The sequence below is a fragment of the Cadophora gregata genome (assembly GCF_030347475.1).
Source record: "Cadophora gregata isolate MNR1 chromosome Unknown scaffold_5, whole genome shotgun sequence".
NCBI lineage: Eukaryota > Fungi > Ascomycota > Leotiomycetes > Helotiales > Ploettnerulaceae > Cadophora > Cadophora gregata.
In genome coordinates, this window is record NW_026695928.1 from 2,997,693 (window position 1) to 3,016,412 (window position 18,720).

The 18,720-nt window shown below is 43.2% G+C and overlaps 2 protein-coding genes across 2 annotated transcripts; both read left to right on the forward strand.

Annotated features, from left to right (window-relative positions):
* Window positions 1-6,400: 6,400 nt before the first annotated feature.
* Window positions 6,401-6,997, forward strand: ONS95_011771 (uncharacterized protein; the record flags this gene model as incomplete). The annotated part of the gene is made up of 1 exon (XM_058505401.1): window positions 6,401-6,997. The coding sequence occupies one exon, from the start codon at window positions 6,401-6,403 to the stop codon at window positions 6,995-6,997; it is 597 nt and encodes a 198-aa protein (XP_058359958.1).
* A 7,941-nt stretch (window positions 6,998-14,938) lies between these two features.
* Window positions 14,939-15,845, forward strand: ONS95_011772 (uncharacterized protein; the record flags this gene model as incomplete). The annotated part of the gene is made up of 4 exons (XM_058505402.1): window positions 14,939-15,040; window positions 15,141-15,516; window positions 15,673-15,702; window positions 15,754-15,845. The coding sequence occupies 4 exons, from the start codon at window positions 14,939-14,941 to the stop codon at window positions 15,843-15,845; spliced, it is 600 nt and encodes a 199-aa protein (XP_058359959.1).
* Between the last annotated feature and the right edge of the window lie 2,875 nt (window positions 15,846-18,720).

Consider the following 18,720-nt stretch of genomic DNA (forward strand, 5'->3'; position numbering starts at 1 on the left):
GTATAGAAAGCACGAGGAAGGTAGTAGAGTATAAGGATAGTAATAATAGTATAGGGAAGGGAGGTAACTATAGAAAAATAGTTATTAAAGGAAAAAGGAAAATTTAAAAAAATAGAAGCGCGAGAGGGTTTTTATATTAAGTGAATAGTAGCGGCGAGGCTATAGAAAAGGTGAATTTAGTAGGAAGAAGCGTAGGATAGCGAATAAAAAGGTGAATTTTAAGGGGGAAAGGTAAAAAGGGTAGAGAAGTTATTAGTTGTTTATTATATATTAGTTACTAGCGGGTAGCGCGATAATATAATTAGAGGAATAGTGGGCTATAAGCTGCTAAGCGAGGTATAAGAGCTTTTAGGGGGGGATTTAAGGCGCCGGGGATTTTTTTTAATTTGAAACTTTTAACTTTCTTTAAAAAAAAAATAATAACTTCCTTATATTCCGCGCTACGATAACTAAATTACTACGCAGATACGACAGTTCGCTATAAATAATAAGGGAGATATAAGTATAAGCCTAGTTAAAATGCCCGCGGAAGATAGATTACTAGCTTTTACTAATTTTAATAAGGTGGTTATGTACCTGGATAAGATCCTACTATAAGATTAGTATGATACTTAATTAAGGGTCCTAGAGACTATAATAGTATATTATAATAGGGCTAGGGAACTTATTAAGTAAGTATATAAGTACGTAGAAAAGTCGGGAGTATTCCGGATCTATATATTAGAGAATAAGTTTTATTAGTCTTAGACGGAAGTTTAAGTTATAATTATTAATAATACGAAGAAGAGAAATAAATAAGGTAAAGCTTATAAGAGTGTAATAAAGAACTAGATAGACTTGGAAGTACTAGCTTAGCTAGCGACTAAGTTAAGGGAATTTATAGGTTACTACTAATAAGCTTCTACGAAGATATCTATCAAGGAAGCTAGATTATAAGTTAACTTAGAAGTCTAGAGACAAGTCTTAGGGCTACTTTATTAAAAGATATCTAAGGTAAAGGAAGTTACTATAATAGATATAACTTATATAATAAGTATAAAGGCGAGAGAAGAGGAGGCGAGGAAGTTATTAAGGGAGGAATAGAGAAGTATTAGAATACAGGTCGGTATAAGAGGCTTTATAGAAGAAGGGGTATTTATAGAGGAATTAGAAGATACGCCTACAGCTACGAGTAAGGAGAAAGAGAGCCCTAATAATATTAATAATTTAGCTTACCCGGCGGGGGAAATTATTATAGGCGCTATAATAGCCTTAGCTCCTTAACTATATTAGTCCTAGCGCTAAGAGGAAATAAGTAAGGCTATAAAAGAGTTTAAGTTTGTATATAGGGAAAGGGCTGAGATTAATAAGGAAGAGGTTAACCTAGTTAAGGAGGAACTAGAGGAATAGGAAAAGCAGGAGATTAATAAGGAGGGCGGAGATAAGTAGAAGTATAACTATAAGAAGAATATAACTACTAGCTAGAAAACTGTAATAGAAGGAAAAAAAGTTCTACTAATTATAGTAATAATAAAGCTCTTAAGTAAGATACTAGGATTTCGGCGAGTTTACTATAGTTACTTACGATTAATAGCAGGGCGTATAAGTCTTTATATAAAGTAGCTCTCGGAAGGTTTAGCTATTAAGAGACTATATATTATATATGATAAGAAGTTAGAAATCGGAAAGCTAAAGATAGACCCGGAGATTTATATTTAGTTTTATATAGCTAATCGCTCTCCTTACTTATCAGATAGGCTTAAACCTTATAAATTTTATAAGAAAGAGGGGCTCGAATTATTCGATTATAATTAGAAGCTAATTCTAGATAGCTAAGATCTAACGATCTTACTATAGTAGGAAGAGAATAGATAAGTTATTCGCTCCCTCTTTAAATAGTAGTTTAGTTCCCTTCTCGGAAAGTAAATTTATAATAAATTAGATATATACTAGTACTACTTGCGAGAGATTAATAGGTATAAGAATATCAGATAGCTACGGAATATATTTTTTTTAGTAACTTAGTAGCTTATACGCTAAGACCCCGCCTACTATATAATATATATAGCTCTTTATCCTGATAAGAAGTGAAGACTAGTTAGTTACCCTTACTATACTAAATACACTATACTAGGAGATAGAACCTTTTTCTGTTATATCGATTTAAATATCAATAATATACTTACTACTAATCAAGGGGCTACTATAATTTAAGGTAGTGTCTTACTAGATTAAGAGGATAAGGATAATTATACTTTCTACTATCTAGGGATATAATATAAGCTAGGCGAGTAGTAAGCGCGTGTTCGCGAGCGAGAATAGAATACTAACTACTATATTTACTAAATCACAGACTAAATATTTACTTAAGAGGATACGGAGGTCCTAGGAGTAGATTAGGTTAGGACTTCTTGCAGCCCTAGAGATATACGGATTACGCTACTAAAGATCTTATATAAGTTAACTAGGCCCGCGATGAAAGTTCGTTAGATTATCTTACTATAGTTTATTATAATTTAGGATAATAAGGAAACCTTAGAGGTTATAGAAAGGGGAACTTAGAGAGATCTGGCTAACTCCTATTAAGATTTCACTATACCTCTAGCTACCTTATTAGGCCTTATAAATTAGTACAGAGCTATTCTCTTTTAGTTCACTACTATAGTTAAGCTTTCCGGGTTAGGTACTCTATCTAATACTCTAGTTATGCAATAATAATAGAGTTCACTAGTAGTAATAGCTTAGAGAAACGTTCTATTAGGAGGGGATCAAGTAGTAGCCTATAGCTTTATTAACAAGTGAAGAGCTAAGGCACTAGTTATAGCTATAGAGGCTTTTAAGATAGTAAGGAGGGTAGAGAAGAAGGCGTTTAAAGAGAAGTCCTTTTACTACTTAAAGAAGGTATTAAAGGCTATAAGTATTCTAATAAGAGAGGTAGAGGCTAACGCTAACTAGCTAAGTGAGGAAGTAATAGAGATCGTATTAAAGAAAAGCCTATTATTTATAGAGGAGGCCGAGGAGTGCTTAGTAGCGGGTGTAGGTAATATAATAGAGGTAGACGGTTAGGAGGAGTATCCGTATGTTTCTTTTGTTTATACGATATATCAGGGGATATAGTCAGGGGGCGACTGCTTAATTAGGGGGGGACGTATGTAGTAGGGTAGTGTGATTCTAGGTCGGAAGATAATTAGCCTGTTCTATAAGGTTATATAGATAAGCGTGATAGCGCGTAATAAATATATCATCTTCTCTCTCCTACTCTTACTACTTATTTAGTTAGTAGTCCTCTATGTCCCTGCTTATTATGTATTTTAACGGCACTACCCCACTTCTTTACAATATAACCTACTTAGTCTAAAAGATATTATAAATATTATACTAATAAGTAACTAAACCGCCTATAGAGTCTACGAATCTCTGTTTCTATTAAGTAATAAGCTAATATATCTCTATCTAAATACTCTAATAATTAGTAATATTAATCTAGAAGAAGCTATATATACTTATTTTTCCAGATAATTAAGTACTTAATATCCCTTTAAACTAAGGTATTAGTAAAGTTATTATAGTAGATCTCTAGCTTATTAAGCTATCAAAGGTATATTAAGAATAGTATATTAGTATCTATAATTACAAATTCTAATTATCTGATAGGTATATTAATTATAATAGTTCCTAATACTACTCTTATACTAGCTCTAAATTAGATCCGATAACAACCTGCTTCTCTTTTATTAAATATAACTTTCCGGGTTTATTATAAAGCTCATAACTAATTAAGACTACTTATATTTCTCTTTAATACTTTAGTATTAATTAAAAGACTTTAAAAAACTATCTTAGACTACTAAGTAATAAAAGCTTCTATTATTATCTTAAGCTTAGGTTACTTAACTATACTTTAGAGGATATGAATTACTTTATACTTCTCGAGGTACTAGAGAACTTACCTTATATTATATTCTATTTCTGATATATAGAATATAGTAATAAAGTGTACTATTCTATCTCTATCCTCTATATCTACTTTAGTATTATTAGAATAGTTATTATTATCTTCTATAAAAATATCAGAATTATTCTTTTTATAGTCTTTACTAAGTCCTCTAAACTAATCCTGATTAAGCTCCGAATCTGACTCTTTCTTTTTAAGGTATATTATATATACTTTATAGGACTTTTCTATAGACTTAATACCCTTAGCTTTCTGTTCTATAAAATACCTTACTTTTAAGACTACCTACTCTTAGTTAAAGTAATAGCTACTATAATAGTCTATTTTCTTACAGATAATATATCTTATATAGCCTAGGAATACTTTAAATCTATCTCTATATTTATTCCCTAGAGAGAATTTTATCCTTTAGTCTAAGTAGTAAGTGTTACTATTTATAATATATATTTAGAGCTAATTCGAATTATTTCCGAAGTATCTCTTAGATCTAGATCCGGAATCTTATATTATTTCTACGCTTATAGCTACGCGAAAGCTATTTATTAATATAAGAAATATCAGAAGTAGCTTAAATAAAGCTATTTTAAATAAGGGATTTCTTAAAACTCCTTATACTAGCTTATTATATAATATTTCATTGTTCTATATACTATTATTCTTAAGACCTAATTAGATACTTTATAGCTCTCTCGCGAAGCTTTTTAACTATATTAAAGCTAATTTACCTTTCTAAAGTAGCTTATTCTAAAACGTAGAAAAAGTTATACTAAACTATTAACTTAAGTATTAATTAGCTCTCTCCTCTATCTTATAATTATTATAAGTAGCTTATACTAGCTTATCGAATAAGTACCCCTTATTCTAGAGGTACTAGTAGTAGTATAATAAGGCTTTATCCCGGAGTATAAATAGAAATACCTTATACTATAGCATGAACTCTACTAATACTTATTAGTAAAGATTAGTAAAGATATAAAGCTTCTTATTAAGATAATCTCTAGCTCTATTATATTAAAGCTCCTTAGTATATATCTTACTAAGGCTTACTAGTGATTTTACTTATTCCGGAGAGATTAGTTCTATAATATACTAACTTAGATAAATAGACTCTAAATATAGTTTATTTTAGCTAGGTACTTAAAAAGAGAGTAATATTTCGTCTCTTAAGTATATCGTAGGAGCTAGGGTAAGATCTAGTAAATTATTATCTCTTAGTCTCTATACTAGAGGCTGATTAGTATATTATCTCTTTAGTCTTATTAGAAATAATTTCTCTCTCTTAATATTAATAAGAGGAAAAGCTCTATAGAGATCTTTACCTTCTATAGAGAGTTTAATATATAAAGGTCCTTAAGGGTCCGGATACTAAAATAAAACTTATCCCCTTAAGGGATCACTTATTTATATTCTCTCTTAGCTATCCTAATACCTTATCTCTATATTCTCAGAGGCTATAATCTTTACAGATAGAAACGATATATTAAGCGAGTTCTAATAAAGTATTTATTATACTTAGTTCTCTCCTTAATTATAAGTCCGAATCTTATCTAAAAAAAGAGCTGAATAGTAAGTCTAGTAGTAGTTTAATTTCCCGCTTATCTAGCTAAGTATTCTCTTATACTTAAACTACTATTATAAGAGCCTAAGAAATCTATAATCCTTTTTAATACTAAATATAGACTTAATTCTTTAAGAGATAATCTTAGAGCTCTTATTATTACTTACCTATTATCTTCTTAAAATCGTCTGCTATCTAATCCGGAAAATATTCCTAAAAGTCCTAGAATAATATCTCTCCTCTAATACTTTTCCTTATAAAATAATCTACGAATCCTCGAATTAAACTATTAATATTAGCTATTATAAGACTAGCTAAAAGTACTCTAGGAGCTAGCGTTCTATCTTATATTAAGGTTCCGCTACTTTTAACTTCTACTTTAAGTTATTCCGTAACTTAGTCTATTAGAGTTACTATTATACCAGAGATAATTTATAGGTATTTGTAACTGTCCGGTATTTACTCGCTGTAAATACAGAAGGCTGCAGTTGATCTCTGATGATCGAGAGGTAGGTGTATCACGTAGACGGGAAGACAGTTACTAAGTATCAGAATACTATTTGAAGTTGAGCACGAAGCTCCTATCTAATGGCAGACGTGCCAGTCTTATATAGAACCTTCGTTAGCCTTGGATCCCTATGGGTCCTATGATCCCAGGCTCCAGGAACCTTGGACCCTATGGTTCCAAAAGCTCCATGCCATCACGTGACACATGGTCCCGTGATTTCGTTCCTAGTTCTTGGCTTCTCTGTGCAGCAATGCTGCCGAGCCTCAGGGCCAAGACACACGTGATACTCCTTCTGAGTGCGTTCGTAACACTATCCCCCTTCTTGCCTAGCGTGGTCCCCACGCTTAAGTATGCCAAAGGAAATACCGACGACGACCCATGGCCGTCTTCTTCTTTCATCATGTCCTCCAAAACCACCAAATACAAACAAAGGATAGCACTTGCTGAAACGATCAACTCCTACGGCTCGCCCAGCATGCCGTGTTCCAATTGTATTCGCTACCATCGCAATTGCGTGGTCCTGAATGAGAAGTCCCAGAGGTGTGGGGAGTGTGTCCGTCGCGGCGTGAAATGCGATGCTCTTCAGGTTTCTATCGACGACCTCCAAAGTCTTCGTATGGAGGAAGATCGCCTGAAGTTTGAGAGAGATATGGCCTTCGAGGCGGCCATGGCCGGCCTGGCTCGCGTCCGCGAGCTCGAGCAGCGCCAAGCCGAGCTTCGCGAGCGAGGGAGGGAAATGCTTCGTCGTGGTCTGAGAACTCTGGATGAGTTGGACGAGGCTGAGGCAAAAGAAAGAGTGGAGAAGGCGGAGGCGCGGGAAGCAGCGGAGAGGGAGAAGCAAGCTTCTGCCGCTCGGCCACCTACACCGCCGCCCGCCGGCGACTCCTCCGAGTTCCACCTGGTTGATGAACCGCTGCCTGACTTTGGGAACTCCTTCTGGGAAGACCTGGGTTTCGTTGATGGAAACTTCGCAGCAACCCAGGGCAGTGGAGGTTAGACTTGGGTTCCCAGGTGTTTTCTGACTGTGGGTACCCCTTCCACTTGATCAAATATCGTGTTTTGCCGTGGTAGTTCTGACAGTCGAGGATAGCCTCTACTTCGTATTCGGCGTTCGGATTGACCGGTTGTATTTCGGTGACAGGAGCAGGCGGTGCTCCTGGCGGTGCTGGTTCGAGGAGAGATATGTGGAATACTGGGTGGATGTTCATTGTCTTTGGCAGAGCTAGTTGATAATTGACTGGTCCCTTGACTTTGGCAATCCTGAACGGTCCTAGCTTTTTGTGATCCAATTTGTGACTTGGTCTTTTGGTTGTGATATTCTTTCTGAGTAAGTAGACTTTATCCCCCTCCTTGAGCGTTGGTCCCATGCTACGCTTTCTGTTGTAGTAGATCGCAGATCTCTGCGCGATGAAGAGAATATCGGCTGACAATTCTTCATGGAGCTGTTTAAGCTCATCTGCCTGTAGTATGGCTTCTTGCGCGGTACCCTGACCGGCTATTGGTGGGTTGTATGCCGTGGGATTGTGCCCATAATTCGCGTAGAACGGCGATACTCCAATGGTCTCTTGGTCCGCGCTGTTATATGCAAACTGAGCGAGTGGAAGTAGTTGCACCCAGTCGTCCTGCTTGTAGTTCACATAACACCGAAGATAAGTTTCCATTATCTGGTTGATTCGTTCTGTCTGTGCATCGGTCTGAGGATGGAATGCGGTTGACATTTTCTGCTTCATTCCTAAGAGCGCGATGAGAGTTTTCCAGAACTTCGAGGTGAAGAGCTTGTCTCTGTCTGAGATGACCTCATCTGGTATTCCGTGGCTTGCGAAGATTGTTCTGAGGAATACCTGCGCCATCATGGGCGCGTCCTGTGTTCCAAGTACTGGTACCATGTACGCGTACTTTGTGAACCTATCCGTTATTACACAGATCGAGTTGTATACGATTCCTGTGACTGGGTCTTTCGAGGGTGGTAGCTCGACCACGAAATCCAAAGCGATTGATTTCCATGGGCGAGGTGGTGTTGTTGGTGACTTCATGAGCCCATACGGAGCATGGTGTGATGCCTTGTTCCGGATGCATGTGTCGCACGACGCTACCACGTCTTTGACTACCTTCCTCATACCTGGGAAGTAGTATTCCCTGGATAGCCTAGACAGTGTCTTAGCTACCCCCTGGTGTCCATGAGCGGGCAGCCCATGCCAGTGCGTGACGAATTTAATCCTGTCCCCAGTGGGTATATAGATTCGTCCTTGGTACAGAAGCGTGCCGTCTGAGGTGAAGGAGAATCCTTCGCCCAGCTGCTTCTTCTGTTCGGCTATGACCGGGTCGTTGGCATAGCCCCTCCAGATTTTCTCGGCGACCTGGCCCGTTGAGGCCAGCTGTCGGTGATTGACTATTAGCGAATCACCATCCTTCCGCAGTACGGTGTGGGATTCGTGAGTTTTGTTTGCGAGATATTCTGGTTTCCTGCTCAGAGCGTCGGCTCTGGCGTTTTCCGTTCCCTTGACATAAGAAATTCGAAGTTTAACGGTAGAGAGTGTTTCATACCATCGAACCTGGCGTCGGTTCAATTCTTTGGTCGTTGTAAAGTAAATGAGATTCTTGTGGTCCGTTAGGATCTGTACTTCGTGGGCGGCGCCCTCGAGGTAGACCTTCCATTCGCGTACTGCGTCCACAATTGCCAGCAACTCTTTGTCGTATATGTCGTAGTTGAGTTCTGCTGGTGATAGTTTCCGCGAATGGTAAGCGACTGGTTGCTATCTTCCGTCCTCGCCCGGCTGGCTGAGCACGGCTCCAATAGCGTAGTCCGAAGAATCTGTCTCTATGCGTATTTCTTTGTCGGGGGTGAAGGAAGTGAGTACTGGTTCCGCGATGAAAGCCGCTTTGAGTGCCTCAAACGCTTTTCGTGCGCTGTCGGACCAGTGGAATTCCTTGTCCTTGTGGGTCAACTCCGTGAGTGGCCCGGCGATTTTCGAGTAGTCCTTGATGAATCGCCTGTAGAAGTTGGCAAACCCGAGGAATGATTGTACTTCCTTGACATTCGTGGGCCCCGTCCACTCGATGATTGCTTTGATCTTTTTGGGATCCATAGCCAATCCTGCGGTGGTGACCACATAGCCTAGAAAGACAACCTCGTCCACGTGGAAGTTGCACTTCTCTGGTTTGAGTAACAGGCAGGCGTCCTCCAGCCTCTGGAGAATGGCTGTGACGTCCTTCACATGTTGCTCCTCTGATTTGGAGTAGACCAGTATGTCGTCCAAATAGCATATGCACGTTACGTCTAAGTAAGGCCGCAAAACATTGTTGATCAGACGCTGAAATGTGGCTGGTGCGTTAGTCAAGCCGAAGGGCATGACCGTGTACTCGTAGTGACCGAAACGGGTGCGAAATGCTGTTTTCTCTTCTTCACCCTCAGCCATCCTAACGAGGTTGTATGCTCCTCTTAGGTCAAGCTGAGTGAAGATCTTGGCTCCAACGAGTCTGTCCCGCAGCTCCTTGGCCAATGGTAGTGCATAACGATCCTTCTTTGTGGCATCGTTCAATCGACGGTAGTCGATGCACATTCGTCGTCCACCGTCTTTCTTCTCTGCGAATAAGACGTTACTTCCCCATGGGGATTTGGACTCTCGGATGAATCCCTTCGCTAGGTTTTCATCGATGTATTGCTTGATCGTCATCAAGTCTGTCGCCGAATATTCCCTAAGTGGTTGGAATATCGGTTTGGTACCTGGTTCTAACTCGATCCGATGATCGTAGTCCTGGTGTTTCGGCAAGGCCTCGATGCCTCGTTCTTCTTTGAACAGTGCCGCAAACTTCTTGTATGCTGATGGTATATCCTTCATCAGTGGACCCTTGTCTTGGTGTCCGAGCTCTTCCTTGGAGGTGGCGCTAACCTCTCGAATGCTCACTGCTTCTGTTCCCGGTGGATAACAGCAGTCTTGGCAACGACTAAACTCAAGTTTTCCTGTCTGCCAATCGACAACAGGATTATGCTTTTCCATCCATGGCAACCCCAGGATGATGTCGTGCCTTCCAATCCTGACGACGTCGAATTGGATTATTTCGGAGTGTCCGGCGATGCCCATATGGACTGGAGCGGTCTGGACCTCGATCAGTCCATCGGAGGCGACCTTGCCATCCGCCAGTACCAGGTGGTATCCCTTATCCTTTACTTCGGTTGACAGGTAGTGCTCGAGCACAACAGTAGGAGACATGAAGTTCCCTTGTGCCCCAGAGTCTACCATCGCCTGAAGCTTGACTCCCTTGATTTTAACCTCCAACGTGAGATGTTTATCCCCAATGGCGGCAAGTTGCCGCACACAGAAATATTCCCAATGTACGCTATGGTCGAGGACACTTTCCCATACCCTTCGATTGCCATAGCTTAGGCTGACCTTGTATACGAGCCCTATTCCGAGTTCGGTGTATGTTACTGGGTTGTACATCTCGTAATAGTACCGGCCGTCATCATTGACGTGGACCCATGTCCTATTATGTCGGTTCTCAGCCATGATTTCCCATTCCTCGCCCACCCCTGGTGGCGCGCTGGTGTTAAGAATGACGGTATTCTGGAGTGGCAAGTGCTGCATAAAGGTCGTCGGTCCTTCCCAGCTGCCGGCCATTCTCCATCCGATACGCTTATAGTCCCGGTAGACTACTTCGTACCTTGCCCCCCACGGTGGACCCCCCAAGCCGACAAGGCCTGGTTCCTGATAAGTAACCCCGGTGGCTACATTGGTCCAGTGGCGAGTGTTACAGCTAACCTGATACAGGCTCTCTTCTCTTTGGGTAACTTCCCAAGTTTCACCCACTCCTGGTCCTGAGAGTTCAGGTTGAGGTGGCCCTGGTTCTGGAGTCCACTCTGGCTCCTGGGCTTCTTCCTCGCTGTCACTTGGCATTAACTCTGTGTCATCGTCTGGCCCAGAGCTGTCGTTGTCTCGATACACATAGTCCTCAGGGGGCGTGCTGACGACGGTTTGCTCGAGCTGATCCACGACGCTCGCGGAATCTCGCTCGCTGTCGTCAGAATCGCCCAACTGGGTGTGGATGTGATTCTCCTCGAGCTCGTCTGTAGTCATGTGTCGATACGTCGCGGCGAGTTGTCGTGTTGGTTCATTGTAAGAGCCACGTCCCATTGCGTTGGCATGTTTCTTGTCTGTCCACGACTTCTTTTGTCGATGAGAGCTGGCCATGTGACCAGGGAGGCCACACTCGAAGCACAGCTTCTTTTCTCGTCGCTCGCTCATGACTTTCTTAGATAGCCCGCCGTTGCGCGGCTTTCCTTGATGACTTGGCTTCCGGAACGTCGCATCGAGTTCCATTTCCCGAGGGTAGAATGGTTTCTTGTTATTGCCCCCTCTTCCTTGGTGCATGTGCGTTCCGGAGCGGTATTGGCCTTTCTTCTCGAGTGCCCTCTCGTAGTTTCGGTTGTCAATCTTGACAGCCATTTCGATGAGTTCTTGCAAGTCGGTAGGCGCGTCCGATCTTGCTATCTCATCTTTCACTCCGTCTTTCAACCCTTTGTAGTACTGTGCCCGAAGGGCGTCGTCATTCCAGCTGGTCTGATTCGCGAATTGCTGGAAGGCGGCAGTATACGTGGTCGCTGACCCGACCTGCTTTAGGTTCTGGATGTTCCGTTCGGCGGTACGGTTCTGATCAATGTCGCCGAAGACGCGGTTGATCCTATGCTCGAAACCTTCGAAGGTCATAAAGATCTTCTGGGATTCCTTGGTCATTGCCGTGGAGACTCTCCCATCCTTGGTTCGGTTCTGAATGTAGTCCGAGAGGAAGGTCTCGATCCAGTTGAAGGCAGATCCCCGGAGAAAGGACGAAGCCCAAAGGACTTTGTCAGTCTCCGTGGCGAACTGGTGACCGTTGAAGCCCGTATAGAGCTTAACCTGCGTGAGGTATGCTCTGAGCTTGGATCGGTCTCCGTTGTAGAGATCCGGGGCGGCGATCTTGGGTATGTTCTTTGGGTCGAAGGCCTTGGCGGGAGCCGAGTGGTCGTTCGACGATCCTTTGACGGAGGACATGTTGTCTTCGTGAGTCGGTACCTCTGACGAGAAGGTGCTCAAAGTGTAACTGTCCGGTATTTACTCGCTGTAAATACAGAAGGCTGCAGTTGATCTCTGATGATCGAGAGGTAGGTGTATCACGTAGACGGGAAGACAGTTACTAAGTATCAGAATACTATTTGAAGTTGAGCACGAAGCTCCTATCTAATGGCAGACGTGCCAGTCTTATATAGAACCTTCGTTAGCCTTGGATCCCTATGGGTCCTATGATCCCAGGCTCCAGGAACCTTGGACCCTATGGTTCCAAAAGCTCCATGCCATCACGTGACACATGGTCCCGTGATTTCGTTCCTAGTTCTTGGCTTCTCTGTGCAGCAATGCTGCCGAGCCTCAGGGCCAAGACACACGTGATACTCCTTCTGAGTGCGTTCGTAACAGTATTTCAGATATATCTTTTATATCCTAGAAATATCTAACTAAATAGCTCCGGAAATATCTTAATAACTATTAGAGAGTAGCTATTATTCTTTAGTAGTATAGAACTTACTTTACTTAATTTTAATAAGAGTTCTCTAGTTACTCTACAAGGCTTACTCTACTTAGTTTTAATAAGAGCCTACTAATATTAATTTAATATTATATCCTAAGAGTTAACTCTATTATATTTAACTTATCTATTCTATAGTATAAGGTAACTACTAATTAGTATTAGTATTATACTAGTAAATAAATAATAAGTGTATATTAATATATATTAAAATCTAAGGTTTAATTTAAAGGTATTTAAAAGTATATATTATAAAGAGTATCTATAGGTTAGAATATATACTACTTTCCGAATAACCCCCGGTTCGTATCTAAAAGGGATCTATCCCTTAACCGGGATTACCTACACCTCCTGATTTCCCCTTATACCTCCATAGTAAAGGTCTGCGGACTAATAGTAAACCCCTTCAGAGTTAACCGAGCTCTACCGAGTCTTACCGAGCTTTGCCGAGCTCTAGACTCTTCCTAATCGGGTATAGTAAAGAAGTGGTTACCACTACCTTTACAGGCCACAGGCCTATTTTACAAGTATTAGCGTAGTTCTAACTATTCCTTATAACACTAACTACGTCAGAATCTTTAAATTAACAACTTATAGTCTTTTTCTTTACTACGCGAATAGTAGCAAGGTTAGAGGCGCGTAAGGCGTAAGCAGTATAGGAGCTTTTAGCTATATTTACTAATATTACGTTAAAGTTGTTATTTAAGGAAAGAACATTTAAGGGGACTTACCTAGTTTATATATTTAGAGCCACTAGGCGCTTAAGACCTAACGCTATTAGTTAGTATTAACTCTTATTATAGTTTAGGTAGTATTATCTGCACTATTTATATCGCTTTGCTTACTATTATAAAGCTAAGCGAGAGGGTATATTATGTACTTAACGTACTTAAAGTACTCCCTAAGGCGCTCTAGCTAACTAGAGGCTACTTATATAACTAGAACTCCTGGAGCTTCCCTTTATAGGGGAGCTCTAGAATACCTTAATAAATCAAGACTTTCACACTATATAAAGCTCCTCCCTACAGTACACGATAGAAGGGTACTCTGGACCAGGCCAGTACTTACAGCCCCATGCTTGTGCAAGATGGCCCGGCCCACAGCTTTTCAGCCTCGCACTCGCTACTGGCTTAATCCTGTTGATCCGGGCCAAAAGCACCACCGGACAATACTCGTACTGTACTGTATGTACTACTGTAAATGCACAAAGTCTACGAACTTGGCGGTAAACCCTGCACCTGCATGCATGTCAGGAATTTGGCACTCCACGATTGCGATGCCCACCCACACTCTCTCTGCGGAACCGGTTTCATCCCCGAATTTCTAGACGCCCTGCCTCCCCCCAGATTCCTTTACCCTGAGGTTACCCTACCTACGACGATGGAAAGCAACCCTTCTGCTTCATTTTGACTCCGATCCTCGTCTTAAACATGGAGTGGCTGTCTCATGGCAAGAAGAAAAGAGAGTCACTCTGCTTGAACCTGAGTTGAATCGATTCTTTGATTATCCAGAATGCCAGCCAGCAACGTCAAGTGGTCGAAGTGGCCGTTCCTATCACCTACACCTGCAGAGCTCAAAGCATCTTTCTCCCTGTTGAGTAGGATCTCCGATCCCCAGACACAGTGACATTACAAACAGATACCGATATCTGAAGACGCTGGTCTGCAAGGTGACAGGAATGTCCTTCCCGCATTTTATGCAGGGTCTTTTGGTGCGACGAGTTACAGGCATTCTGTTTGTGTGCGCTTGTTTCCAGGCAAATCATGACAACGCTAGGCTTGAAGCATCCCAACACGCCACTACACACTGTAAAAGGCACACCTGCCTCTGCGTTCATTGGTGTCTCCAAGCCATGACACTGCAGCTCAGAGCAATGTCATGGATGGTACTAGTCACTGAATCTATGATTGGGAAAGCATTTGGGAATACGCCAGTACGGTCCATCATTCTACTCGGTGGCAACTGTTCCACCCCATCATTCTCGACCATGTTGTTCAAAAACCCCTCTTGCCTCATGGGTGAACTCTTCCTTTCCCAGTAATACAGGTCTCGGATCCTGACATCCTTGCGAAATCAGCAGCTCTGCCTGAGAAGCAGCCAAGCATTGACAGCTGGAAGCATGCTTCACATCCATCTTATCACGCCACCAATCCTGTCTGCCGCTTGCATCATGCTTAGGGCAGCGCTGATTCAAGCCTTGGAGGTATGGAGCTGCTGCAGCCCTCGATCGAGCCTGCATCTAATGTGCCTCGACACAGGTCTACTCCGAAATGGCCTAGAGACTGGCTGGTAGCAACGGGCCTAATATGTCAACTTTCTATTCTCCCACGCAGAGCATTGTCCTGCTATCCGGAGTCAATCGCCTGATTTCTCGTTTTCCATGAGCGAAATGGCCGGTCTACCCTCCATGGCGATGAGCCAGACCAAAGAAGATCTTCTTAAACGATTGGACCTCAGGCCCGAAACCTACGCATTGATGGCGGTATGTACCTCCTCGCTATTCACTTTCCCACCCTGTGGGTGACCCCACCTCTGAACTCTAATTTATGACGAGGTACTTACGATACTCCAAAATTAAACAGAAGGAGACTGATGTCGTCTACGACTGGCTCGTCTCCGACAAGTCTCATATGAAGCCGAATGGCAAGAAGAAAGCTCCATATGATTGGTCTGACATCCAAGAGAGAGCCAAGGACGATGCCATTGAGATGATAGCCCAACGAGGTGACCAATATACAGCTTACTATTGGAACCTCGGAGAATCTTGGGGGAATAGCCCTAATTGGGTTGCAAAGTGGTTTTTGTACCACAAGTTTCGTTATCGTGATGGAAGGAACAGAGCTCAGAAAAGTGGTCAGAAGAACCATGACAAACACGGAAGTAGTTCAAAGCATAAACATGCATCAAAAGAACAACAAGACGAATACAATTATGGTTATCAAGAGTCAGGAGACATGGGTGCGTGTTAGATCTTCATCTGCCGTTGGCTTCTCATACCGTGGGCGGCGTTACCAACAAACTTGGAAATCCCGTCACTCTGGTCTTCCCGCGTTGGTGCAGGGGCTATAATGACGCGGGTATAGGAAAACAAGAAACCAATCTGACTGTGCGTAGGTTCTAGCAGCCAAGCATATCCTCCCCCTGGTTCGTTTATGGCTGCCACATTGCTGTAGCAGCGCTCTGATAACTCTTTAGGCACAACTTACGAAGGTGACGGATATGAATATGAACCCTCGGACAACGTCAACCAGTCGGGGACATACTACGATCCGGTTAGAGATGTTTGATTATGTCGAGCAGCTTGACAACTTGGTCACAATATAGCGAGGAAGGGAACAAAATGTGATGTACAAGCCGAGTTCGGTGCTTGCACCGCATGAGATATGCTCTCTTAGGTCAGCTAGGGTGAGCTCCCATATGGAAGAATCGTTTCATGGAGTTATTTTCTCGTTGATATATTGTATTGGGAGGCATTTATTCGGAGGCGGACGAAACGGATGGTCAGTCGAGGATAATGCCAAACGATTCCGGAAGAGAGAAAAGCGTTTATGACAACCGCTCGCCTTTTTACTTCCCTGGTGTGAGTGATGAAACCCATTTGTCGTCGTTTGTGCAGTGACATGGTGTGGAACGCAAAATTAGCGGTGGGTGTGGTGGGGGTGAAGGAACCATGGAACCATGAAGAGGGGAGGATGAGGTACCGATGATCAAGGGTCCCGGTAGGCTTCCCGCAGAATGTAACGCCAAGGGACGTTGCGCTGTGCTGTCTGTCTACTTCTAATTAGTGATTGGCTCGGGGAGAAAGTCCTAGCGGCAGGAATTAGAGAACGAGCAGTCTCAGTCTCGGCCTGCCCACCCTTTCATCCATTCACATTGTCATCTGCTTTACTCAGTCAGCGATCGGCCATGGGACACTTCATTTTACGGCAGACGGCATACCGGACTTTGCAACCTTCCTGAGTTATGATGCCGTCGTCTACTTTCATTCAATCCTCTCTTTTCTTTCTCCGCGGGCGGAGATATGCTCGCTGATCAGCCAAATCTTCCTTTGAAGCGACTTCACTGCTTCAAATGTTGAGGCCGCTCAGGGCGACACAGCCATGCAGACGTTCTGATCGCGGCTCAAACGATAAAGACGTCGTATATTGATTGCCATGAGATGTCGTCTCGTTGAAGTCGTGCAAACATGGCAAACTAAGCGCGCCTTCTCCTACACAGGCATAGTTCGCGCAAGTGGCGATTTTTGCTCAAGTGGCGACGGCCGGATGTGAGACCCGGACCAGTGGTTCGGTGACAACTGCGGCGATAAACGACAGATAAAAGGTTGGTTCTTTCATCTATTTGTGCTTCAGGATATCGACGTTGAGATGAAGGTTCAGGCATTGATCTATGCTTCATTGGAGAGGAGCACGACTTGTCCAGGTGATTACTGGAGTGGAAACCAATTGAGTTCGCGTTGGCTGACGACATTGTACCATCAGTGCTCCTTCAACAATATCAGCATATATCATCCCAAGAAATGGTTTCCAAAATAATCATCACATACGAATTCAACCTGGCTTCAATGAGGCGGAGAAATCCTGTCAGACCTTGTTTCGAGTTCATGCCGAGCTATCAACGACCAAATAACAGTGGAGATTCCAAGGGTCGTCGACGAGGACAAACAGATCCCCAACGCCAAATCATCATTTTCTCAGCCGATGTACAAAGCACGCGTCTGAATAGATTTCTCTGAGCTTCCACCACGTCCGACAGCCTGCCCAGAGCCAGGAATTCCTAGATTGTGGCCTGTTAACCCTCTACCGAATGAATGCGGCACATTTATCGTCTCCCCGGTCATGCCGTTATGACTGAATAGAAAAACTTGTTCTGGACCATTGTGGTTCATCCAACACACGGAAAAACGACAATGCCAGTTATCATTTGTAGCTCAGTCCAGACCCTCCTCGTTGACATGATAATGTCGACACCGCCGGGGACGCTCAGCTCTCATCTCTCTCCTGATTTGCACTACCTTGAGAAGGCACACAAAGACCAGAAAATATCAAAAAATGGGCCGACGTCATGTTTCTCTCGGAATTTGCGAAGGGTTCCCCGAGTCATGGCACGGATTTCAAGCCAACTGCGTGGTGTAGCTTGCCACGACACAGTACCCCGTCAATCGCTCGCCAAACTGACATATCTGACCCGGCTTTGGTATCTCAGTCCACATTTCTAGGACAATATTTGATGAAGGTCTATACAATATCCATCGCTGGATACCATCACTGCGATGTTCTCGTCGACTTCGTTGCTTCTCCATCACCGCAGAATGGCTAGTCGGCGCCCCACTCTCCTCGCTTCTTTAGCGTCGTCAACAAAGCTCGCTGGTGATTAACAAGCAGGCAACATAACCACTATCGCATCCACAGCTCCACAGCGCTGACAAGGCTTCAATCATCTGGATACGAATGAGTCATGGTACCGCACATCTGTCATGACTGTCAGATAACTCACTGCGGCCTAAGTATGGATGTCTGTCAAGACTCAGCCTCGGCTACCTAAATCAGGTAAATTCCTCATTCGATACCTTCATCGATACCAGAAGACGCCGAATTGAAGATAAAAGCCGTCGATGGCAAGAGAATGATGTTCTGAGGGTGATATATATTCCGTTCAAAATCTCAATCCCAACACCGCCCATCTCCAACACTGCTCACTATCGCCGCAGCCTGCAGACGACTCAACCCTGACTTGCCACAATCAGCTCCCCACCCCCAACTCTCGATCTCCGGCGATGACAGTGACGTTTCACACACTACATCGTCAGATGACATGAGACCATTAACGCACACCAGGTATTGCTGCATCGCATCCCATCCACGAGAGGAAGACCTCCGGATGAAACCATCGCAGTCTAGACTCCCCTCATCCTTCTTCATACGGCGGCGGTCGTCAAGGGATCATCCACGATCTGATCAGGTCTGGTGTTGCCGCACGATAGGATGGATGAGGCTACGCTGAGCTGCGGGCTGGAGATCTGAAATATCGATATTTTCCTGCACCATCCTCCCGCGGGTGACCGTGGGGGTAGGCCGGCATGCGGGCATGCAGGTTGGAAATGAAAACATGTCTGTCTGGGGTGCTGGAGGTATGCTCCGTGATGCCTATGCTTTGCCTGCC